Raw genomic sequence first — 26,440 nt, forward strand, 5'->3', positions numbered from 1 at the left:
ATACAGTTTTTTAGTTGGAGAATCTTGCTTAGAATTCAATCAGTATAAATCCACAACTGTCATACATTATATCATCACAGTATAGTTGGCTTTAATTACTAACAGAAAGAAAGAAATTCTCTTCTTTGAAGATGTCCTCTGAGTAAACACTGGAATATCATAACAGAAAACACAAGATCTTAAACTGATCAACTGCTAATCTTAAATACCTATAGTCAATAAACACTCCTTGATGTGTAAGACACTGTCAGAAGGTACAGGACATAAAATGAATCTTTCAAAAGAAATGAGGATAATGAAAATAAAGAATGTAATATTCTTAAAGAAAGGAGCCACATATATCATGTTTCACTTTGGTCCACTAAAATGTTATCACTAAATTGCTTGCCAATTCTAAAAACTATATAACTAGTTTTAAAATAAAAAAGTAAATTATAGAACAATAAAGAAAAATTCCATATATACACTTTTCATGTCTCGGTACACATACATGATAAGTCAAGGGAAATTTGTTAACTTTTAATTCTGTAACATTCTACTTCACTAGAATAACAGTTGAAATAATTTCCATGTATATAAAATCAAATAATTTTGCTAATTTAAAAATTACCCAACATTCTATTTTATGGAATAAAGTGTTGCCTGTTTCTAAAGAAAAGTTATCAAATTAACTTAATGTGCCAGATTATTTTTAAATTTCCAAAGATAAGTAAAAAAAAACCCTACGATTCAGAAAAAAACCCTGAAGAATTACAGATAATAATGCTTACAGAAATGCTAGATGAAGTCAAACCATGGAACAGTTTATGTATGTCTTTGCAGAATTTTTCTAGTTAGCCAGGAACTTCAGTTATGACATTAAGGAAATCTTTTTTTTTTTCCATTCAAACTAATGCTACATTAAAAAAAAAAATCAAACTACAAAAAGAAAAATAATCAATCTGAAAAAAGCTAATACTCTAGATGCCAGACCTAGTTTAAATATAAAATATATACATATATATACGAGTAGATTTTGCTTTATTTACCGAGGTAAGACTGAATATTTAAAACAGCCTTTGTAGTCAGCAGAACTGACCTCAAGTTCTGGCTCTGCCATTTTACTATGTATGTTTCTGAGGCAAATCATTTATCCTCTTTAAGCCTCTGTTTCCTTCTCTGTAAAACACAGATAAGAATATCTCGAATGTGGATGTATTAAAGTGCTTAAGGACAGTGCTTAGTATATAGTGGTGACTATCAGTATAAACAAAATTTAGTAAATACGGTCTTCTACATAATGATTTATTTGTATCACAAAAGTATAAGACCAAAATGATTCTCATTTTACTAAACGGCATAGGAAGTTCACTATGAATAAGCTGTCTTCTCAAGTATAGGTTGATATGCTAGTGGGATACGTGGCAGCGAGGTTCAGGGAAGAATTTCATGCTTGGGGACTCTTAACAAATGTTGGCACTCTGCCACATTTACCTTTCCTAACATGATGTAAAAAATACAAGTCTGAAATATTTTAAAAAGTTAAAACTATTTTCAGATTCCATACTTTTTGCTATGCTAAAGATTAAGACTTCCATTTTCTGGAATATGGAAGTTAAACTTTAGTGACATGTTGCAAATAAGAAGTTTAAAACAAGACCTAAGTGATTTCCATTATTGGACTATAGGCAAGTAATGATTCTGAAAATTGCTAATTGAAACATAGCTAAGCCATGATTTCAAATTTGTTCCAGGATAGTGGTAAATAAAGTGGTGGTACTGATAACACGTGTGCATAAAATTATATTGACACAATGTCACCTGAAAACTGTTACTCCCTGAAAGAGACAAATCAACTTTTATTACTGTTTATTTTTTGTAATATTTTATTAAATTTGGTAAAATAAAAATAGCAATTACACTTGCTTTTGTAAAGACTTGCAATGACTCTTTAGATAGAACAAAAAGGTTCTCCTTATGCCTTTATTATTTCGTCTGCTACTGCTCTGACATAGGCAATTTTTCTTTTAAAACTGAATTTGAATATGAATGAATTAAAATTTTCTAATATAAATTTTCTACCTGACTGATCCTTATGTTTTTCCTTTATGTTTTTTCCCTTGTCCTTACCTTTAAAACTTCTTGAAACCTAGGTAGTACATCTAATGTAAAAAGTTTGATGTACCACAAAATTAATTAATAAACTAACTTCTCACTTCTTTCATTCTTCTGAAATAATATTTATTGTGGAAGGAAAAAATTATCTCACATACAACACTATTTTGTTTCTTTGAAATTATTCTCTTAACAGATATTCAAGTGAATATTATACATGAAGATGATAAGCTAGAAATTGATAGTACTTATATTTCCAAATTAAGTGATTTCATTAATTAAACTTTCCTAATGGATAGTGGAAACCCAGAAAAGTTTACACTCATGTATACCCTTTGCCTAAGGTGGATAAAGTAATGAATAATATCATTTGCTAGCTACATACTATCCTACTTCTTAACAAAAACTACACCAGCTAGTATTATTTTACATGACTCTAAAAACACTTATTAAAGTATTTTTGCAGAAAAATAACTTATACCCAAGGGCGAATGTACTTTACCAAAGCAAAGGGGTTGTGCATTTGAATCTAAACAATGGTATACAAGCTGAGACTTTCATAAACTAGCTCATTCAATTAATGTGTTTATTGTATAGTCAACATGAGAACTGAACGCCAAGGAGAGCACATTGTTGTCATACTGGATAGAGCTTTGAAAAGTTTATGTGGAAGGTTCAGGAGGTTATAAGAAATAAAGAACACCAATTATATATAATTTGGTTTGAAAGGAGTTTCCAAACCAATGTGAATTACTATCATGGATGAAGGACTAGAGCAATCCTAAAAGGCAGAACTGCAATCAAATGATCAATTTAACATATTAGGAACAACAACAACAAAATAAAGACAGGAGACAACAATTTGAGAAAGCTGGGAAACCTAAATTGCCATACATTTCATAGATATCAAATTCATGTAGAAAAAGCTAACAAACCTGTCCAAACAAGTACAGTCTCTCTTCTACCCAGCGATACAGTGAAATGGCTTTATCCTTTTGGGACATCTTGAAGTAACAAAAATCCAGTGAAAGTTGTCCCTCTAAGTGATGCTTACCATAGTCATGGATATGAACTTTAAATCAACTTTAAATTAAAAATATCTTTCTTAACATGTCTTCTTGTAGTATGTAATTGCTTATACTGGAATTAAAATGGAAAGTGTAATAGTCATATTTTAATAACTACTCAATTTAAAAATCTGTGATTAAAGCAAATGTCTTAGCTGCAGAATGTCTTAGCTCAGAATAGCTTAAATATTTCAAAAATGTGGGAGGGGATAACATCCTAATTAAAAAAAAAAAACAGTCAGGTGAGTTGATAACTAATTAGTAATTGATAAACAACTCAGAACAAAGCTTCAGAAATGCTTGATGAGGCAGGTAAGGCTGGCAGACTTACTCTGAAGCTGAGGCTGCTGGAAGGAAAGGGGCTGTCCGAACACAAATGGGCTGTGTATTAGGGAAGAGGGAGGTTTTGCAGCTTGATCAAAGATGGAAGGAGCTGGGAGATTGGGTCGTGATTGAATGGAATTCAATATGGCACTCAGTTGGTCACCTGCAGTAGGTAAAACAGTCAAAACTACAACTCATTATTCATTAACATCCAAAATGGCAAAGTAAATGGTGCTTTATCACATTCAGATCGAGTTAAACACTAAATAAGACCATGCCAATTCAGAAATGAGTGAAAATTGGTGCCTATTATCTCCAAATTAGGGACCAAATTTTGCATGCCTTTTTTTTAAATGGAAGCACCCCATCGAATCTTACATAAAAGCCCACCTACAAAAACAAATCCATTTAAATTCATATATAACATCTCTCATTATTTATGGGAGAACAAAGGCTCTATGAAGAATCTATGATAAATTGCTTCAATATTGTCTGTATATAAATGAAGGTCTAAGTAAATGATGCCTTCTCCATAGCTCCCAACAATGACTAATACCACCCTGCCTCATCAGCAGTATATTTCATGCAAAAAATAAGCAAATAAACAGTTTTTCTTTAAAAAGCAGAATTAAAGGGGCAAAGTATGTTAACATAGCAATATGTTTAAATTATAGTTACACATTAATACTTTCTTTTTTAGGTTGTTACTGCCAAAGAAGTTCTACTTTGAAAGCATGAAATATTTTGCTTAGATGAATAATTAAAAAATCTATAAATCCTATAAGATGAAAAGGATTATGAGCTACCTAATTTGAATAGTATATAAAATAAGAATTCTAACATTTTTCCTTGTACCAAAAGATTTTACAAAAAAAACTTTTTAAGATAACAAAATAATTAGATGGATGATAACTCCTTATTTGTGAGAATATATACATTAAATAGTTTAAATGACGCTGGAGGTCGGGGGAGGGAACTACATCCAGACTAGGCCATGCAGAAACTGGAAAGTAGTATCTTTCTACTCATATTTCCTAAATATAATAAAGTTTCATATTCAAAAATTTCAACTGAAGCACCTACAAGGGAAAGATTTACATGGAAAGAACTGTGTACGTGAGTTATACATCTTTTAAAAAATAATAAATAAATGCTGTAGATTACAGGAAAAAAAATTTAAAGTCATGAAGGATTTTCTAAAATATTGTTTTAAGGAAAAAAAAACTATAAAAAGCAGTTCTTTGATCTTGGACAATATTAAGAGCTAAACTGCTACAGATAATAAAGTCAGACACATTTCATGAAGTTTAGGTTTCTTAATACTTCTCTGTTCCATCTAAATATTTGAAAAGCTTGTTAACAAAAGCATGGTCATTATTAACATTTTTTAAAAAGAAACAGGATCCTGTTCTCTTGCCCAGGCTGGAATGTGTGATTATACCAGGAACAACTATAGCAGACTACATCCTTAGGCTCCTGGCCTCAAGTGATCCTGCTGCCTCGGCCTCCCAAGTAGCTGGGACTATAGGCAGACACCACTATGCCCAGCATGGTGCATGCTATTTTTGAATGATATTCACAAAATCACAAGTTGAAAAAGTAATACTTTATTATGTCTACATAAAACCAAATTTTCTCGGCAATGCTTGTGTCTCTTAAACATTCATATTTATTTTAATGATATTTTAGTAAATTATATTTTAAAGTCTGACTTACTATGATAGCTATCAGTACAATGACAGACATTTCAAAGACTGAAAGCATACAACTTGTGTTAAACATGGCTTTAAAACATTACTATATAGAGATATAATAGTGGTAAGCAAATGCTGAGATTTTAAGAGTTGACAACAGTAAAGAGAAAGGGACATAAAGAAAACACCACCAAACATTTACACTATGTAAGTATGAAGATGTAGCTTAAATTAATGGAAATCAGATACCCAAAGTAAGTGAGCAGGTAATACCCAATTCTATGGGATAGGCCAATCCAAGGGAGTAAAAAGAAAAATCTTGCGGCTAGGTTTCCTACATAAAAATACTTTGTAGAAAGTAATGATGCTATTCAACAGGAAGAAGTTTTATTTTAAATGGAATATTTCTTATACATTGATGTAATTCTGCATTTTGTTCACCATTTTATTTGTTCACTTTTTCTGTAAGTCAAGAATAATGACACTGTATTCGTCCCTTGGAATCAAGTCCCATGATTAATTTAAATACAATTTAAAGTACAATTATTTCCACATAGGCTATCTGCTCCCTCTTACCCATGACCCAGCTGTATGTTACCTGTGGACAATATGGCTGATTTTGGAGGAGTCTCGATCAGGTACACAGGAAAGAACAAGAGTGTGTGAATTCACATAAAAAAGCAATTTCTGATGAACCGCCAGCATAAATTGTTCCAAAATTAACTATTGTTTGGATAGTTCATGATGCTGGTCTCTTCCATTAATAAAGTCAAAATAGTTGTATATATCTTATATTCATAGGCTTACGGCTTTTTTCTTTTTACAACTTTCTGGTTTTAATATAGATACTAAAACCAAATGTATCATTTTACATAATTTTAAATTAACTAAGATTATTGGGTTAGAAATTCAAAACCACATAAATTTTATAAAGCTCATGTGTAACATTACTTAATATTATGTAACAGTAATATTCTGATTTTAAATGGATCATTTCAGAAAGTTCTTTGTTGCTCATTAACATTACCATCCTAATAAGTGGATGATAAAAATAACATTTTACTAGATTTAGTGAAATAGAATCTTTAGGATAGGAATTCAAAATGAATGTTTTTTAAACAGAATAAAATAAGCAAGCACTCTCATAAATGTAAGCCAAAACTGGTTAAAAAAAAATACTATGAAGAGAACACCTCTGTAAACATTTTGAGTATTAGCTTTCCAGGAACAAATTTTAATTTAAAAAAGATTTCTGGGTGAACACAAATAAAAAGTGCATAAAAGAGAAGGAAACAAACATAATGAAGTTAGGTAAGTAAAAGACTTACTTTTAAACACCTACCTTTGTTATTTCCGAGTCCATAATCAAATCCTTGGGCACTGCAACTTGCCCCTTTATTAAAAGCTTGCATTGAGAAAGGGCTTGGAGGAGGAGTTTGAGAATTTTGATCCAGAAGAACTTGTTCTACAATAAAAGCCACAGCTGTAACATTAGTTTCTTATAGGCCATTCCCTATTCATACAACAAAGAAAGAAAATTGCAAAAGATTTTATGATGGTTAGATTTTAAAATAAGCTCATGTCTAGATGTGATAAATCTAAGTACCAGTCAGGTCCATCTTAACATTGACAAAGCACCTGACAAATCTTTGTTTTTATTTAGCAAATACACAATGAAATGTAGAGATGTGATATGCTTTTATGAAGCCAATTTACTTTTATTGTGGTGGGATACATTATTGAATGCATACTAATATTTCTGGACCAGGAACTCTATATTTGTAATAAATTTATACAACAGTATTTTGCAAAACAAAAATGGATAACCTATAAATGAGAAAAAATATTTTGTATTAGTATTAGAATAGAGAAAAAAGCTATTTAAGTATCTAGTTCCCAAAGGAATTTTCATTTGTTAACTGTTCTAAATTATGAATGTGAAAATTATGAAAAACTTAACTTTTAACTTATTTTGATTTATTACATAAACATATTTTCCCTAAATAGAAGGACAATAATAAACCATATTACATAATCATAGTCTATAAAGGTATCAGAATTCTTATTTCAAGCAGAAAATGGCAAATGTTTTGCCACCAAGATATTAAAGAGAGGGGAACAAAAAGGAACATATCTTATTAAGTGAGATCAATGTTGAAAAACGTAAAATGAAATTTAAAGTTGAAAATCTAACAACCGGAAACCCTAAAGATTCTATGCATTTACTCAATGCTCTTTCCCTAAGACAAAATGCAATGAAATGAAGTTGCCTGGGAGAAGTACTGCAATTGGTAATTTGAATACTGAACTTTCATTTTATCATAAAAGGATAAAATGTTCAGTCCTAGATTGGTACGGAAGGAAGAGGTTTACACATTTATATTAATGAAATAAAAAGGCTGTTTTATAAAGATGAACCTTTATGTTTCAAATTTTCTTCTTTAATGTGCATTAAGTATTCATGTATTTTACAAAGCAATTTTAACCGTTGCAAGATTTTTTAACCTATAGTTTTGCTTTTACACACAAAAAAAACTCTTTAAAACAAAAGCAATACAATATGCATTAAACTTCAGTATTTCAAAGCTTAATTGGAATAAATCACAAATGTAAGCCAACTTGCCATCTTCATGTCGGAGGTACTGGTTTCCGCCTCTGTCTCTAGCTAAGGACCATGCCTCTCCTTCATCACTCTCACAGAACTCTACCATGCTGTTCTGATCCAGTTGCACCCATGTCCCTTCAGAATTGGTTACCTGGTACATAACAAAAAGCACGATTGATTGGCTTGATTCTTTCAGGGCACTCAATCTGAAAACCAGTAAAAAGCTTACGTGACTGAATAGTGTAATCATTCCAATACATTTCTACCATGAAATTAGTTTCTGAAATTAAGGCCACAGCCTGAGGTAAGACAGAAGTCAATAAAAAGTTCTGTAACATACTGCTTATTTATGAATTTGGTTAAAATAATAACTTTGAAAGCAAAAAGATAATCCCTAAATAATTAAAGGTGTTACCCAAAAACACATGGCTCATTTTCTTTTTTCTGCATCTAAAATGTCCTAACACAGCCTACGTGCTATCATTTAGGTTGAGAGTACCCATAGTGTAACTTGAAAATGACCCTTACTGAGAAACAGCATGACACACTACATCTTCAAGCTTATCAGCTGAGGCAAATGCCACAGTAGCCTAAAGAGTAATTTTATTTGCTCAGGACTTCAGTGAGACCTATGAATGGGAACAAAGAAGTGAAACCTTTTGTATATGATCACATCTCCAAACCAATCACATAGAATATTTTAAGTGCTGATAATCCATGATGGTATAGTACATTTGTAAAAATGAAAAAATATATGCAAATACCAAACATTTATATAAACAATACAAATCATTTGGTAATATATTGCTTTTACAAGGATAATTATGCAAATTATTAGACAGAAGCACAGAAAAATTATGTTAGTATTTGCAATACAAGTAAAGATAAAATACATTAACATGTAAAAACCTGCAGTAGAAATGGCAACCTTTAGAAGAGATGCTTTGGTGGTATTACATTAAAAATGAGTATCTTAGAAGTCATGAAGCTACAAGAATCCATACCTCTCCCACTGCTTTGACTTTGTTTCCCAGAACTAACATTCCAATTGGGATACCTCTAAGGTTAGGGCAGCTTCTGATGTTGTGACCTGAAGGTCCCGTCTTCACTACCTTGTACATGCCTGGCCCTCCTCGCAAAAATGGCATATCTTGTTCTTGCATTGTTGCTTCCTGTGGGCAGCAGGAGTTTATGTCTTTGAAAAAGTCATCAGTATTAGTTTTAGATTCCTGAAAATTTGAATAGGAAAAAAAAATAAACAAAATACAATCTATTATCACTTTCAAAGCCTTCCTATTAATAACTTTTATACCAAGTCAACAATACTGTCAACATAAAAAAAACCTCACATAACCTAAAGATAACTGAAGAATTAGTCAATACCACTAATGAAAGAATCTCAGGTTTTCAACAATAAACGATATTTAAAATAAAGCTGAGGACAAGAAAATATAACAGGAAACCAATCAAACCTCTGGCTTCTGCCCACAACAATTTGAGAAGTATAATCATCTTTGATTTCACTTTCATCTTTAATGTAATATTTAAATTTAACAGGAGAAATAACAATATTATGCTATGTGAACCACAAGGGAATAACTTTCAATCATTATTACTGCATTACTGTATGTTGTTATCAGTTAAAAAAGTCTAAATATTCATTTCTTCCCATGTTGAAATAATTATTTATAAATAGAGAAAACAGGTATGAAGAATCTGAAAACTCATCCATAAGCAGAGGTAACAATGATGAAAAACATGTATTAAAAATATAGCTATATCTTGATATTTGCTAGTTATGAATGAAATAATGCTTACAAGACTTGAACAACTTCTACTTTCTAATATCGTACAAATAAAAATGTCTTGCTAATTTGTTAAGCCATTACTATGCAGTGATGTGTTGATGCTAGTAACAGAAAAACAGACTATACTTTTAGTAGAAAGGAGAGATTAAAAATGTATTTAAATAACCATACTGTAAAGTTATATTACTGAAAACAGTCACTTCTAAAATGAAAGAACCCAGTCTAAATTTTCTGGTTAAATTGCAATACTGTGATAAAATTGTTTCCTATGTCAACATAATAAAGATAAATAATAACCTTTCCATATTTTCTCTTTTTCCCAACTAAAGGTAAACTGTCCACACTGGGTGTTTGTATTGCCATCATCATTCCTTTAAAAGAGATTTAAAACTGCATTTTTAAATATAGTAATATAAACTCTATAATTTATTTTATATTTAAATAGAGTAATAGATAACCATAATGAGACAGACATGCAAACATTAGGTTAAAAGCGATATTTAATAATGTTATAAATAGAATAAAAATGTAAAAACTAACATTATACAAGATAAAAATTTATTAAATAGTTCTATCCCTACCAGTAGCCTCACATGAAGAGATACATATACATGTTCATATAAATAGCAACACAGTAGAATATTAAGAATAAAATCCTCAGGTTTAAAAAATGTGTGGATTCAAGAATTCTGTATGTATAGCTGTGACTTTGTTAATTCCACACATGACTGGCCAGGGAAAAATTTTAAAGTCACCATTAACTTTCACATAATATTTTGTGAATCTCACTGTGGTGATGAATAACCAGTTTTTACTTACACAAATATGTACTATGAACAATTAATTTACATTTTCTGTATTTTATTTACCAATATTCTTTTGTTACATATTGGCAATTTAATGGAAATGAGAATTTTAAACACTCAAAAAGCTTAGATTTGCAACCAAAAATAAACATAAAATACAGATTTTACATACCATCATATATAAGAATTTATATATATGTGCGCCTATATGAATACACAGAGAGCACTCAAGATAAAAATTGAGAGTAAGACAGGGCTAAACTCTACATAGTACTTGCTATTACACTCACAAGATTTTCTGTAAACATTTTAAAAGTCAATTTGTGAATGGTCAATTTTAGTAAATACATCATGCCATTTCATAGCTGGAAGAGGTAAGTTTTAATCCTACTCACAACTGATGCTTAAAAATTACATGGCAACATAAAAAATATCCACAGATTTAGCAAAATCCTCCAATTGCATTGGTGTTTAATAAAATTCCTTGTGCACTTAATTACAACAAAAATTCTAACTTTGATCATTCAGGGTAACACTGGCAGTTAAGTCTTGGCAAAACTAATTATAATTGCAAACTAGTCAATGAAAGGCAATTATGAAAACCTGTTAAAAATTTTAAATAATTAACATTTGATTGAAAAGGTAATAAAACTGTAAGTATAAAACAAACTGTATCCAATTTTTGTGCTGAACAGTATAAAAAACAGACATAAAGTCATAGAATTGTGCCTATCATTCTCAAGCAATAGTAACAAACATTTTTTATTCAATACAGAAATGTAAGATCCAGGTACCACATATTAAATTGGTGAATTTCAATATTACTTTTTTCTCCCTCAATTCCCATCACATTCTCAGATGAACATTCATAGAGGCAATGTGAAAGAGTTGACAGAAAAATAAAAGAGCCATAAGGCTAGGATACTGCCACCTAGTAAGTTGTGAAAACAGTAATTTTAGATATAATCATTGGAAAAGCTAGTCATAAAACTAAATATAGCAAATTTGAAGTCCCGTAGAAGTATCACTTAAACTAGTAATACATTCTTTTTGGCAGGACGGAGGAGAAAGCCTAATTGCAGCACTTCACATAGATCTCTCTTGTGGTAAAAAGGTTTTATTAATCTTAAGCAAAGGTTTCAAAGACAGAAAATTTGTTATACATGCTGAAATACCTGAATAAAATATGATTGTTCCTTACAGTTAACTCACCTGAGGGAAAAAAGCTTTGGAAGTCCATGAAAATAGGTCCAAATCCCTGACTCCTTGGCTAGCATTAAAGATATTCTGAGCAACAAAGTTTAAGAAAGAAAAATATCAACAAAGAAAGGGAACAGGATATCATCTGCAGAAGATGTTCACAGTAACAACATTTTTCTGTACTCTAGCACCAACACGAAAATATTATTTTACTCAAGAGAAACTGAAGCCATCTGAGTAAACCACACACTGAAGAAATTCTGTCTGATAAGTTTTTGTCAGAAGCTCTCCATGGATATAGTGTGTCATGCCATTTACTAAAATTAAGAGCCAGACGTTGTTATAAAGCTTAAGATACTCAGTGCAAGAAAGAAACCTTAAAATTCTTTAAATGAGGATATATTTGTACTAATACAAGCCAGATTTGTTTTATGAGACACAAACCAGTCTGCTGTTTTATAATAAAAATGCAAATGATATAGACTGTATAGAAAATGAAACTATCATTATTAATAATAATGGCATGTAATTTATGTGAAGTTACACGTTTTGAAGTACAAAAATCAAAAAATAAAACAAAAAAATCCAAGTCATTTTTTTCAATTTTGCTTCTCTCTATAAGTAGGAAAAAATCATTTGGAAATGTTTCTGAATGATATTAACAAATTTGATAAGAAAAACAGAAATAATACATACAATCAATTTTTTATCAAAAGATAAAAATTTAATCAAATTTATCAAAAAACAGGCCTAATTTTTTCCATCTCAAAGTTTGGGAAATGCACAGTGCATTTAGAATCTCTAAAGTCTAAAAATGTTTTGCTGAGGAACAATCAATTCACAAAAACATTATTCCAGAAAAATCAACATTTCACAAAATGTTTTACTGATAATTTAATGATATACATTTCACATACTTATCTCATGCTATCAATCTATATTTATCTGTTCTGAAATTAAAACCTTTCCAGTAACTGCACAATTGTATTGCTTGTGTAAGTATTATAAAAGGTCATTCTGAACCAAAAAAGAGGGCATTCAAAATGTTAATTAAAAAGATCACCTAAGACTTCAACACAAAAGAAACATCAAAATTCCCTATCAATTATAAGTCATTTTAGATAATGAGAATTTATTTACTATTCTCTAGTTCTATGTTTGATATCCATATATATGGATAAATGAATGTATGTACACACCCATGTACATACTAATTCATAAGTATAAGACATATAAAACTCTAAAAAAATGTATATAATATGCCTACAAATAAATGTAAGCCAAAGCAACTCCTCCCTAATTAAAAGTGGATAGTGAATAAGGGCCTTTAGATTTAGGTAAAGTGGAAACATATTACAAAGCATTTTGAAGTGCTATTTTTTAGGGGAAAAATGTCTGTATTGGTTCATCCATGTATATAAGAATTTGTAGAGTACTTGGTCAACAGTTTTCTCCTTACAGAGAATAGTGGGACAGACTTTTTGACATAAAACAATATCACATTTTTTTTTAGCATTTTCCATTTTTTAGCATAAATTAGTATCACAGCAACGTGAAAGACAACTGTTAAAAGTAATATAGGTAAAGTTAGTGATAAAGAAGCAATGTGATGACTGGTTGATAATAATTAAAGCTTATACCTCTCTTTTATGTCAGTGTGCAAACACAGGTGCTTTCTCAGTCAACAGCATGTACAATGATATTTTTAAATGATGTAACTGCTAACTATGATAATAAATTGCCAATAAAATCAATTTTGCATATGTTTCTATGTAAACAAACTTGAAACTGTTTTGCTTTTGTTCTGCAGTTGTAGAAATTCTTAATTCACACTGGTTTACCATAAGATTATTTTCAAAATACAATGTCCTAATTGTATTTATCAAGAAGCAGAAATTTGTCAAACAGAAATCTGGAGTTTAAAAATAAAATATAGTTGAATAACTGAGCACGGTAGTGCATGCCTATACTCCCAGCTATTCAGAAGGCTGAGACAGGAGAATTGCTTGAATCCAGGAGTTCGAGACCTGCCTGGGTAAGATGGAGAGACCTCATCTCTACAAAATAATTGAAAAACTTAGCTGGGCATGGTAGTGCACACCTGTAGTGCCAGCTACTTGGGAAGCTCAGAAGGTAGGACTCCATGAGGCCAGAAGTTGGAGTCCAGCTTGGACAAGAAGAAGAATTCATCACACGCACGCGCGCGTGTGCGCGCGCGCACACACACACACACACACACACACACACACACACACACACAGTGTTCTTTGGAAATTTAGAAATGTTTTAGTCTAAAGATATAAAATCTCTCCAAAGTCCCAATTTCTCATTATTAAAAAATGTTAGCTTTCATCTAGCATAATTTCACAGGTTAATACGAGCATAGCTTGTGTGTGCATGTGTATATATACACACATACATATACAATAACATTTTATTCTCAAATACCATTTTAAAGGCAGAAAAGTTCTGTCAAGAAAATTAGAAAATTAAAGCATACTAGGAACCTACTAAATTGATGAACACCAAATTGCAACCCTAAGCTGATAATCTTTCAAGGCACAGAAGAGAGCAAATAAGTGAATAATTATCACAGTGAAGATACATGAGACCCACCATGCCAAATGCTCATGCAAAGGAAAGAAAAAATCTTTCACTCTGTTAGATAAGCACAAAACTAAGAATTACCACTGTTAGAGCAAAATGATAAAATAACTCAGGAAAACTAAGCATAGCATAGATAAATTAATTATTACAATATTATTTTAACTGTTTTAATCTCATTCTGTTTACAAAACTTCAACATTAAGCTAAAAAATAAAATAAAGCTGTTCTTAACCATCTAGTAACAGCACATTTACTAATGTTATATTAAGTTAATATAACTAAGATTAAAAAACTGGTTATGTGTACACATACACACAAAGCTATTAACAAAATCAGCAAATCTGGGGTATGTTAAAGCTGTGATGGCTAGGTGTTATTAAGTAACCCAAAAGAATGAAATTGGATACAAAAGGCAAGAAACATTTGCCAATTTTATCAATTAACCCAGGTGATGCTATACAAGGTCAACAAATGATACTTTCTCTTCAATTCTACTTCAAATCTTTCAGGTCCCAAATTTTAGAAAATCAGTATACTTTCTATATGTGAACACCCATCTGCCTAAAATAAGTAATCTGTATAAATGTATGGAGATACTCAGAGACCCAAGTTGCTTCCGTAAGAATTCAGGTTATATGGGAACTATAAAGATACTATGGAATACTTCCATTTGTTTATCATTTACTTTCCTTTATATAAACTTTCTCTTCCACTCAACTCCCCTCACAATGTTAAAAGATCTCATTTTTGACAAAATACCCAAACATCTGAATGTGTAAATTTCAAACTATTAACATCTCCATTCCCAGGTATGTCATCTCAGAATGACTCATGTCATCTTCAATACATATCATGGTATTCATCCTCATTCAACCATTAAGATTATAAGTATTTATCTTTCTGTAGTTTGGCAGTTCTAGCCAAGGTAATAGGATTTTTATAGCTATAGTTGTTTCATCCTTTTATAACTGTATTTATCCTTATCTCTCCACTAGATTAATGCATACTAATTAATTAATGTATACTAATTAACGCAACATAAAAGCATGGTCTGTAGAATTGTATCAACTGGGGTTCCAATACCAGCTCCACTACTTTTTACTTGTGATCCTGGGTGAGCAGCTATCTTTATTCACTGGAAAAATGAGAATTATAATATGCTTAATATAACAGGGTCACAATGAGGACTAAATAAAATAATTTAAGGCAAGTAGTATATATATGTTTGAAGTCAGTTTACATAGAATGAGCATACCAAATGCAAAGAACTAAATTAAGCATCCGCAAATGTGGAAAGCATTAACAAACTCTGAAAACCTACTCTGAGCAAAGAGTAATTTTTAACCCTTAGGAAGAAACAAGTGTGACTAAGGGATAGTGAATGAGTCCTTACCCTTAAGTAGCTTAAAAACAGAAATAAGAGCTATGTAAACACAAATGGGCTGAAGGCAAGAAAAACAAATATTATGGGTAGCTGACGAAAGAAGTAAGCCTTTTCTACTTCTACAGATTAAGTGCTACCTGAGAGGGACGCGGGAAACCTCATCTCCCCAGTACATATCTGTTTTCTACCCTCAAATCTCTGCCTGTATCAACTATTCATCAGTTCATATACATAGCATGCTACCGTAACTCTGAACATTTGATTCTCTGTCTAGAAATTCTGTCACTTAAATGAAGCCATTCCACAACTTAATACAATGCAACCTAATTACTTGAATATGGTATGCCTACCACATTACATGGTTAATACTCTAAGAATAAGAACTTTACCCCATCTTATTTACTCTGTATCCCTTCCCTCTGCCTCTTCACCCAACACCTACTTTCCAGCTTAGTATTTAATACTAACAAGAACACAAATAAGAATTCTATTAGTAAGAATGGAAATATTTACTGAATGAGCAATTAATGAATTAATGACTATAGCAATACTGGGAAATAAAGAGAAGATCATGAACACATTTTTGAGTCTGGATAACTAAATATTAGAAAAACTGGACGTGAAAGCATTCTAGATAGATAACAAAACAAAGACTCTTAAAATGTGAAACTGAAAAGCATGTTTTAGGCTGGGTGCAGTGACTCATAGTCTTTAATCCCAGTCTGTAATCCCAGCACTGTGGGAGGCTGAGGGGGGAGGATCACTTGAGGCCAGGAGTTCAAGAGCAGCCTGGCTTACACTTACCGTGTAAGTGTAACCCCTCCTGTCTCTACTAAAAATACAAAAATTAGTTGGGCATAGTGGTGTATGCCTGTAATACCAGCTACTCGGGAGGCTGAGACATAAGAATAGCTTAAACTCAGGAGACAGAAGTTGCAATGAGCCAAGATCACGCCACTGAACTCCAGCTTAGGCGACAGGGCAAGGTGCTATTAAAACACCACCACCACCACCACCACCACCACCAAAAAATAAACCACACCAAAACAAAACAAAAAGGAAAAGTGTGTTCTAAAAAGGGCAAAAAGCTGTACATAATTGGTAATGAATGCCTCACAAAGGATCTGAACTCTTCATCTATTTAGCTCTGTCTTTCCCATAGACTTAAAATTATTTTGGAAACAATATGGTCATACTACAAATGTCTAATGCTATTTTGTCTCTAAATTAGAGCATTACTAAAGTGCTAATACAGTTAAAGTCACATTTGAACTAAATTAGGATAGCAATAATTTTTAGTCAAATATGGTGTTTAAATAGAATGACTAATAGGCCAAAATTGAGCTGAAGTCCATATTTGTGATGAACACAAGAATTCTAAAATATGAGTAAATAAGACAGTGTAACAAGATCACTTTAAGGATTATCTAAAATGGGTAATTATAGTAATCTTATTTTATAAAAATAATTCATCCATATTCAGTGTTCACACTTCCAATCTCTGCCCCCATTCCCCACTATAGTTTGAGTCAGGATCCAAATAAGGTGCACACACTGATGTCAATACAAAATTGTTTTAATTAGAAAAGACTGAAGAGATAGAAGTAAAGAGTGCCGAAGGCAACTTTTCGGTACTTTCACTTCTTTTTAAGTTAAAAGCATTGGTGCTTTATTACTTCTAATTTTATTTCACATCTGCCAGCTTTCACTTTTTTATTGAGTCATGTTTTACAATTATCAGCCATGATTAAAGTTCGTTTACTCTAAATGAACTAAAGGGAGAAAGGATAGTTTTTTTTTCAGCAGTCAATGTATGAGAGATACAAAGGAAGAGGTAGCAAGATGCAATTATTTAATTGTGTTCTTTCCCTGAGGGGATGAGAGGGAATAATTATTCCCTCTATACCCTATCACGTTTAGCCCTGCACAGTAAGTTACTCATAGAACATGTACTAACTGTGTAAGGGGTCTGCCCTAGTCTCTACAGATAAAACCTTGAAAAATCATGCCTGTCCCTGCCTATGTCAGGCCTCTGACTCTGTGTGAGTCCTCATTTAACACCTGTACTGAAGTAACTTTATATCAGATCTGTTTAGAGCCCAACCCAAGTTAATTCTGCCACACTGTATCCCCTCTGTCATCTTTGATCACCACCCAAAACATAAGCCCTTATGTCATCTACTTGTTCTTTCATTTTTATAATAAAATTGCTCTGTTTCTTCCTGATCCAACATCAAACTATTCCCATTCCCCTCCATGACTTTAAATTATGTCTTATGGACCCCTTCCTCCAATGGTAAACAGGCTTGTTTTTATCTTTAACTTTGTGAGTCTTCAAGTCCACGTAGATAATATTCCACCTGCCTAGGTTCTTAGTTCCTAGACTTAGGCACTTCCAGTGACTTCCACGTGCACTGCAACTGCACTTCAGCCACCCTCCCACGGCAATGTAACAGAGTGTCTCATTAGTTAATGTGCCTGACCTATAATATCAAATACAAACATTCTACTTTATTGCCTGCATTTTTCCAGCTCTTTCGCTACAGTGCATTCACTATATTGTTCTAGGATTTTATTAAATCTTCTAAGTCCCTTGGACCTTCCATTTGTCCTTTCACATTTCTAACTTAGGCCTGAGTCCACATTCCCAGAGTTATGATCATTTTAATTGCTCTTTCTGTCACAGCAGGTCAGCATATTCTAACTAGTGCTATAATTTGCTTTCTTGGCTCTTTTAATTCTGGACACTTGCAGCAATCAGAAACTAAGAGGGGGATTCCAGTTGGGTCTATACAGTGGTCTCATTGAGTCTTTAGTGGCCCAGTAATCCTTTAGTTATTTTTGGTCAGATCTTGCTCTTATTCCTCTCAAAGAATATTCCAAGTATTCCTTGCATTTCTCAACCCTCTAACTTAACTCATTCTTTTCATTCCAAACTGATGGTTTTCCTTTCTTCTACTTTAAGGGAACTTGTGATCTCCCTCAACCTGTTCCCTTTGTCCCTCCCTCCCCCAAAACATAACTACTGCCATGCATATCCCCCTCTCTTTTATAGCTGCAAGCTCTCCAAGGTGCCCTTAATTGCATTTCCTCCATTTTTCAGTCTTCAGCATTGTCATCTACATCTTTAATTTCTCCCTTTTCTACTAGTATCTTTCTTTTAACTTATAAAACTCTTAAGTCACTACCATCCTTAAAATGAAGAAACCAGAAAAACCCTAGCTTCCTAACAATACCAGACACTCTTGAGCTGTTTACATTAATAATGTCCGCACTCATTCCAGTGAAAATCACCCACAAGTATCTGTATGCCTTACTCCACTCCTTACCACTCCTCCAACCTTTGTTACTTCCTTATTTCCCTGACCTTAAGGAGATGGTCTACTACAGACTGTCTCTTGGATGGGGTTCAAAACCATCAAATAACAGAACACAATGCTTTAAGATAAAATTGTGGGATTCAGAACTTCTGACAGATGGCGTTTCTTGCTCTTCCTTTCTACCTTTGTTTATTCACTTGCTTTATCTGTGTGAGTATCTTCCTTTCCCAAAAGCAGCTCCTCAAATGGGCAATAAAGAAATTAGGGAAAAACTTGGACTAGGGGAGGCAGAAAAGATAATATAATCTGGTATAATGTTTTATTAGGGATTTAAGAGGCTTTCTTAAATAAAACATACAATGGCCAGGTGTGGTAACTCATGCCTATAATCTCAGTGCTTTGTGAGGCCGAGGCAAGAGGACTCCTTGAACTCAGGAGTTTTAAGACCAGTCTAGGCAACATAGTGAGACCCCCATCTCTCTATTTTTTTTTTTTTTTGTGACACAGAGTCTTACTCTGTCTCCCAGACTGAAGTGCAGTGGTGCGATCTTGGCTCACTGCAACCTCCACCCACAGCTTCCAGCAATTCTCCTGCTTCAGCCTTCCGAGTAGCTGGGATTACAGGCACCCACCACCACAGCTGGCTAATTTTTTGTATTTTTTAGTAGAGATGGAGTTTCACCATGTTAGCCAGGCTGGTCTCCTAACTTCAGGTGATCCAATAGCCTTGGCCTCCCAAAGTGCTGGGATTATAGGAGTGAGCCACCTCGCCAGGCCCTCCCATCTCTATAAAAAACAAAAACCAACTCCCCCACGCCTAACAAAAAAGTCTACATTAGAAAAAAAACCGCACAAAAATGGTTGTTATAATTACCTCTTTAAAACACACTTTTGTAGAGGGTCAAAATCCGTCTCATTTTTATCTGCTGGTAAAATCTAAGAAAATTTTAATAAGATCTAATTTTTTTAATTTAAAATTTAATATTTTAATTATAGCTGTATCATTGTTCAATTTAACCTCCCTTAAAGCAGTAAGCCAACACTTTAAATTTTCTTGACCACATATCTTTCTTCTCTCTTTCTTGTTCTCTCTCTATAAAGTCTCCAGTGTACTATTATAAAAAATATGCAAAAGCATATAAAAAAGAATGAGATCAACACATATAAATACAAATTCTTCGCCAAAGAATCGTCTTGTATTATATAAACTACTGCTTTGGAGAACATTATTATGGACAATCAAGCAGAAAGTCAGACGGAATATACTGAATGGTTTGATATAATAAGCCAACTTTATAAACTGATTTTTAAGAAATTCAACTGTTTAGAAATACTAAGTTTTTAAATAAAATTTTACCCATGCTATTTATTAGCACTGTCCTAAAGAGCACACACATTTATTTGATGGTAATGAAAAGAGAAAAATCGCTCTTCTCTGGTTAGTTTCTAAAATGAAGTGTGGGTTATTATTATACTTCATGAAGCAGCAATCTTGTGAACACTGGCTCTATTCTACTAATATACTTAACCAACAGGTTCAACAAATTCTCTCGGGACTAGGATTTAACTTCAACTAGAATACTACATAGCACGACAAGCCTAAATAATAGTATTATAAGCCGAGAAAGAGGAGATTCAAAATTAGACAAAACACACAGAACTAACTGCAAAATGTGAACATAACATACATTTATACATGTTTTTGAATGTATAATTCTGAGTTTATAAACTTTAGTTTGGAATTCCTTCCAAACAGTAGTATAAATAAGAAAGAAAAAAAAAATGTAACCACTCTCATTTTCTGCCTCTTTGAAAGAAATTCAATAGTTTTAATTAAGTAATTAATTAAATGTACTACTTCCTGCCTACCTGGGATGGATCATAATCAGCACTAAGGGCCTTAACCGTGCCAAACTTCACTTTCACTACACAGAGGCCCTTAAGAATTCAAGAAATTATAAAGTAAAAGTTACTTAGTTGTGGGTTACCTCAGAACTGAAAAGCCTTAATTAAAGAAAGCCCTGTGAAATAAACAGCGAGTATCTATAATGCTTTTTCAAACCACCTTTTACTTACGTCAACAGGGACCAGAAGACTCTTGCCAAGATGTTGATTAAAAGACAGGCACCAGGCTTCAGTGTAACCATTCATGTTAGGCACATACTTCTTTATTGTCTCATCATTCAGCCTCAGCCACACACCATCATCATTATGGATCTATACAAAAAAAGCAACAGAAACAAGCCAGACCTTCCTGTAACTCCTATGAGGTCTGAAAGTCTGCACAGCAGGCAAATAATGGTGGACATAGAGATTAAGCATTTAGTTTTTATAGAAAGTAAGTCTGAGAGACCCTCCAGGGAAAAAAAGCAGCAAAGAATGCCAACACAATATGATAATTCATGTGGCAAGATTATAAAAATAATTTCACTTAGGAATAAAAGCACAAGGAAACCACATTACATAGTTTAAACAGTAAAATCAGATGTTTCCCAAAGGAATATGAGTCTTCCTCCCCTTATATTTATATTTTAACAATCAGAAGATACTTAGTTGTAGTACCAAAAAATATACTGTCCAAAGTTAAAGCAGTGAAAGAAATATATTTCAAAACAAACAACATTTTTAAATGTTGTGAAAAACTGTACCTATTTTCAGTGAATACTTGCATAGGTTCTGAATACTATGCTGAACATTGTTCTTTTCATGTTCAAAATACAATTTTAGTTATTTTTTATTGATAAAATAAATGAAATGTTTGACATTCAATGAACACATTCTATAAAATAGTTTAAAAATATTTCCCAAACTGCTTAAAATACATTCTGACAAAAAAACTCAGTAATATTATTATGCAAATAATGCAAAAACTTTCTGTCCAAAATTTACACTAAGAGTTCCTTTATCAATTACCTCATCAATAAAAGTGATAGTTCCATTGACTTTCACTATGCCTATCTGCTCACTCTGAAGGGAAGGGTGGCTACGGATGCGAAGCCCTGCACTGTCCTTGGCCACAAATTTTCGGACCTGAGAAAGGCAAAGATAAACAGTGAGATAGGAAAAACACGGAACAGGGATCTTTTAAGTAGCAAGAAGTAAAATTAAGCAGATTTCAAAGTATCACAATTCTTAACAAGGTTCCAGAATTATTTGTAGTAGGGCTCCCTCTGCAAATAACAGTGGTTTATCAACACTAATAACAGAACTTTTAAGAACTGAAATGTATATTATGGAAAATAAAACTTAGAAAATTATTATATATTTTTTTAACTCATTTCTAAATATTGAAGATATGTGTTAAGAAGGATAAAAGCCACTTGTTCCTGTTAGAAAAACATGATACATTTCAATTACCAATATTTCTTTTTTTAACAAGCAGTTTACCAATATGCCTGTACTTACTCTTTAGATCTGAGAAATTATTTTTTCTTTTGACAGTACAGGACATTTTCACCTTGCAAACTTTACACTTAATTCCAGCAGACTTTTTGTTCATTGTGAATGTTCCGTAGCAGGAAGAATACAACATGTATGAATTACTATAGTGTTACACAAAGAAATAAAAAAAAAGGATACATTCTATAACTTAGAAATAATACCGTGAAGTACTCATTAAGTTTATTTAGGGATATTTATAATTCAATTCCTGAAATCAAGTAAAATATTAGATGTTTACTGGCCATTTTGAAGCATCACTGAAAAATATACAAAAATTGAATGATTCCAGCTCTAAGTTCATTCTACCCTAACCTTATTAGGCTGAGGTTCAGTCTTTGGTTTGACCAGCTGAGTTCCTGGTGGTATCATCCCTTTTGGTGGGTCTTTTACTTTTACTTCCAGACCAGCATCTGTGAGAAAAATAAGAGAGCTGTTACATTTGAGAAAAAAAAAGAAGGAAGATCCTTAAACCTAATACTATAAACATCCTCCGGCAATTTTTTTTTTTTTGAGACAGAGTCTTGTTGTGTTGCCAGGCGCCAGGCTGGAGTGCAGTGGCTCAATCTCGGCTCACTGCAACCTCCGCCTCCCGGATTCAAGCAATTCTCCTGCCTCAGCCTCCTGAATAGCTGGTACTACAGGCATGCGCTACCATGCCCTGCTAACTTTTGTATTTTTTAGTAGAGATGGGGTTTCATCATGTTGGCCAGGATGGTCTCGATTTCTTGACCTCGTGATCCACCCGCCTCTGCCTCCCAAAGTGCTGGGATTACAGGCGTGAGCCACCGCACCTGGCCCCTCAGGTTATTTTTAAAAATTAAAACAAATATCTGATTTCTGTTCTTTTAAGGTGATCAATATTTTATAGGCTAAACAAGAAAAATATTTTTAAAAAGGGGCTGAGATACTAAAAGTGTATCCCAGGATGTCAAGGGAAAAAAAGGGGCTTCCTATCTTTAGAACATGTGAAATGATACAGAAAAAAATTGAAAATAATAAAAAAAGGAACCCTTGAGAATTAAATCTTATCTGACAATATCAAATCAGAATATCACTCATCATCTATACCAGTCATCTCTATGACAATATAGCATGGTTGTGAGAAGCTGAGGTTCATTCTCATGTTAGACCGCTTTGGTTACTCCAACATCTGGCACTAGCTGTTTGACTCTGCCTTGATTTCTTCATCTATAAAATGGGAAAAATAATAGCATCTCACTTACTGAGCTGTTGTAGGAAATACATGACTTAAAATGCACAAGGGGACAGGTGCAGTAGTTCACACTTGTAATCCCAGCACTTTGGAAGTCCGGGGTGGGCGGATCACCTGGGATCTGGATGGAGTTCAAGACCAGCCTGGCCACCAGAGTGAAATCCTGTCCCTACTAAAAATATAAAAATTAGCTGAGCATGGTGGCATGCACCTGTAATTCCAGCTACTCATGAGGCTGAGGCAATGAGAATTGCTGGAACCTGTGAGGTGGAGGTTGCAGTGAATGGAGACTGGCACCACTGCATTTCAGCCTGGGCAACAGTGTAAGACTCTGTCTCAAAAAAACAAAAAATGTGCATGTAGAACAAGGTTGGATACATATTAAATGCACAATAAATGTTAGCTATTAGAACTGTAATTATTCTAATGAATTATTATCTCTGCTTGTCTATGGTCAGGTAAGATACAGCCCACTGATGGTATGGTGGAAAGCTTAGTTAAGAAGAAGAGTAGGGAAGTTGAGTATGGAAGAAAAGGGATTATTTTAAGTAGGCAAGTCTTTTTCTTCAGCCTCATTCTAAAAAACAAATATAAGTGGATTTTTCTTATCTACTTTGCATTAGTTTCCTTCACCCCACTATTAGATAAGATGATGAAAAAAATTACTGAAATTTTACCAGAATTTTTAGAGACAAAAATCTTTACAATGTTATTCTTGGCCATTTCTACTTTTGAGTTCCTACTGTAATTTGTATCTCCTGTGTGTCACTACTTATAATTCATATAATGTTTATTTGCCTGTTTTATTTTGGCAATCCTCAGTAAATAGTTAACAATTGACAGGAGTTGTCTTACCTAGAACAATGTATGCTCAGAATCAAAAAATGTTTGCTGAACTAAAGGCTTTATGGATATGCTGAAATAAAGACTGCAGCAAAGGCTGCTGATGAAGGTCTCCAGAAAGGTACAGATGAACCGGATATACCTGAGTCTATACAGTTGTATTAATGTATGAGAATACACAATTATATCAACATAAAGTACCTCTTTACCTCCACTGCCAAAGCAAACTACTTAACGCAGGGTTTCCCAAATACTGTGGAGAAATATTAATCAGTATTATTGCTATCTACACCTCTTTCTCTCTTCCCTACTTGCAAGGGAGCCCATGATAAGGATCAAACAAAGTCAGACAAGTTTCTGGATTTCAGAACTTCTCAGAATCCCTAATATGTTAATGTAGATTGTGTGAATGTCTCAAGTGAGACTACCAGCTGAGCATCTCTAATTTGAAAACCCCAAATCTCCAAAATCTAAAACTTTTTGAGTGTCAACATGAAGCTCAAAAAAAGTGCTCACTGGAACATTCTGAATTTTGAAATTTTGAATTAGGGGTGCTCAACTGGAGACTACAATACAAATATTCCAAAATCTGAAAAAGTTCAAAATCTAGAACACTTCTGGTCCCAAACATTTCAGATAAAAGATACTCATTGCACATCAGGTTTCTGAAATCTGCCTGATAATAGAAACCCCTTTTCTTGAGGAGTATCAGGAAAAATAATGTTATAAGAAATTCACACTGATAGGTACTATTGTTTTCTCATTACACAGACAGTTTGTGTTACCCTATTACACAGACAGTTTAAAGGTAAAGGCAAGAAAAGATTAATGCCCAAAAGAAAAGCAGTATGTTTTTCAAAGTTAATGGTTGTGATGATTAGTTCCAGGTGTCCACCTGACTGGATTAAAGAATACCTAGAAACCTGGTAAAGCATTACTTCTGGATCTGTGAGGGTGTTTCTAGAGAAGACTGACATGTGAGTGAGTGAAGTAGGTGGGGAAGATCTGCTTTCAATTTGGGCAGGCATTGCCCCATCAGCTGGGGGCACAGAGCAAACAAAAACAGAGGAGAAGTGAATGTTATTTCTATCTTCTGGAGCTTGGGCAAACACTTCCTCTCCTTTCCCTCAACATTAGAACTCCAGGGACCCCAGCATTTAGACTCTGGGACTTATTCCAGTGGCCCCCCTGGATTCTTAGGCCTTTGGTCTCAGACAGAGTAACATAATCTGCTTCCCTGGTTCTGAGGCCACCTGCATCCCAGGGTCTCCAGCATGCAGGTGCGGCCTGTCATGGGACTTCTCAGGCTCCATAACTGTGTGAGCCAATATCCCTAATATATCCCCTCTCATATATCTAATACAGTCATGCATTATTTAAGGATGGGGAAATGTTCTGAGAAGTGCATCACCAGGTAATTTCATCATTGTGCAAAATCAGAGTGGACTTAATGCAAACCTAGATGGTACAGATTACCAGGTTATATGGCATAGACTATTGGTCTTAGGCTATAATCCTGTATAGCATGTTACTCTACTAAATACTGTAGGTGACTGTAACACAATAGTAAGGATTTGCATATCTAAACATATCTAAGCATAGAAAAGGTACAGTAAAAATCTTATAGGACCACCATTATGTATGCCATTTGTCATTGACCAAAATGTTATGAGGCACATGACTGTATATATATCCTACTGGTTCTGTCTCTCCGGAGAATCCAGACTAATACAATGATAGGTTAAAAAATTCATTCATTCACCCATATTTACTGTCACTATGTGCCAGCCACTGAGCTGCACTGGAAGATCCAAACATGAATGCTTTCTGCTCGTAGCCAGGAGAGGCAGACAAACACACCCACAAGGAGGGGACACAGTAACACAGAAGCGTGGGAGAGAGCACACTTGACTAGGAGGGAAGGAGTCATGAGGGCTACAATGACTGGGTGGACACCATAAATTATTACAAAATGTTAATGCATGAATTAAACACTCATTATGAATGAGAAAAGAAAGCCTCAAATAAGTTATG

The 26,440-nt window shown here is 33.3% G+C and overlaps 1 protein-coding gene across 22 annotated transcripts in view; it reads right to left on the bottom strand.

Moving 5' to 3' along the window:
- Positions 1-26,440, bottom strand: part of MYCBP2 (MYC binding protein 2) — a 274,498-nt gene that overhangs the window by 68,940 nt on the left and 179,118 nt on the right. For 9 of the 22 annotated variants that reach the window (XM_032277409.1, XM_032277416.1, XM_032277415.1 and 6 more), the window contains 8 exons: positions 22,663-22,760; positions 21,823-21,939; positions 20,986-21,126; positions 11,611-11,685; positions 8,789-9,013; positions 7,803-7,935; positions 6,522-6,644; positions 3,493-3,672 (listed from right to left, as the gene is read on the bottom strand). In XM_032277409.1, coding sequence (XP_032133300.1) covers positions 3,493-3,672; positions 6,522-6,644; positions 7,803-7,935; positions 8,789-9,013; positions 11,611-11,685; positions 20,986-21,126; positions 21,823-21,939; positions 22,663-22,760 — 1,092 coding nt within the window. The remainder of the gene's footprint in view (positions 1-3,492; positions 3,673-6,521; positions 6,645-7,802; positions 7,936-8,788; positions 9,014-11,610; positions 11,686-20,985; positions 21,127-21,822; positions 21,940-22,662; positions 22,761-26,440) is intronic. The other 13 variants (XM_032277408.1, XM_032277412.1, XM_032277417.1 and 10 more) reach the window with 10 other exon arrangements.

This window comes from Sapajus apella, unplaced genomic scaffold (genome assembly GCF_009761245.1).
Source record: "Sapajus apella isolate SASKATOON/1434 unplaced genomic scaffold, GSC_monkey_1.0 scaffold9, whole genome shotgun sequence".
NCBI lineage: Eukaryota > Metazoa > Chordata > Mammalia > Primates > Cebidae > Sapajus > Sapajus apella.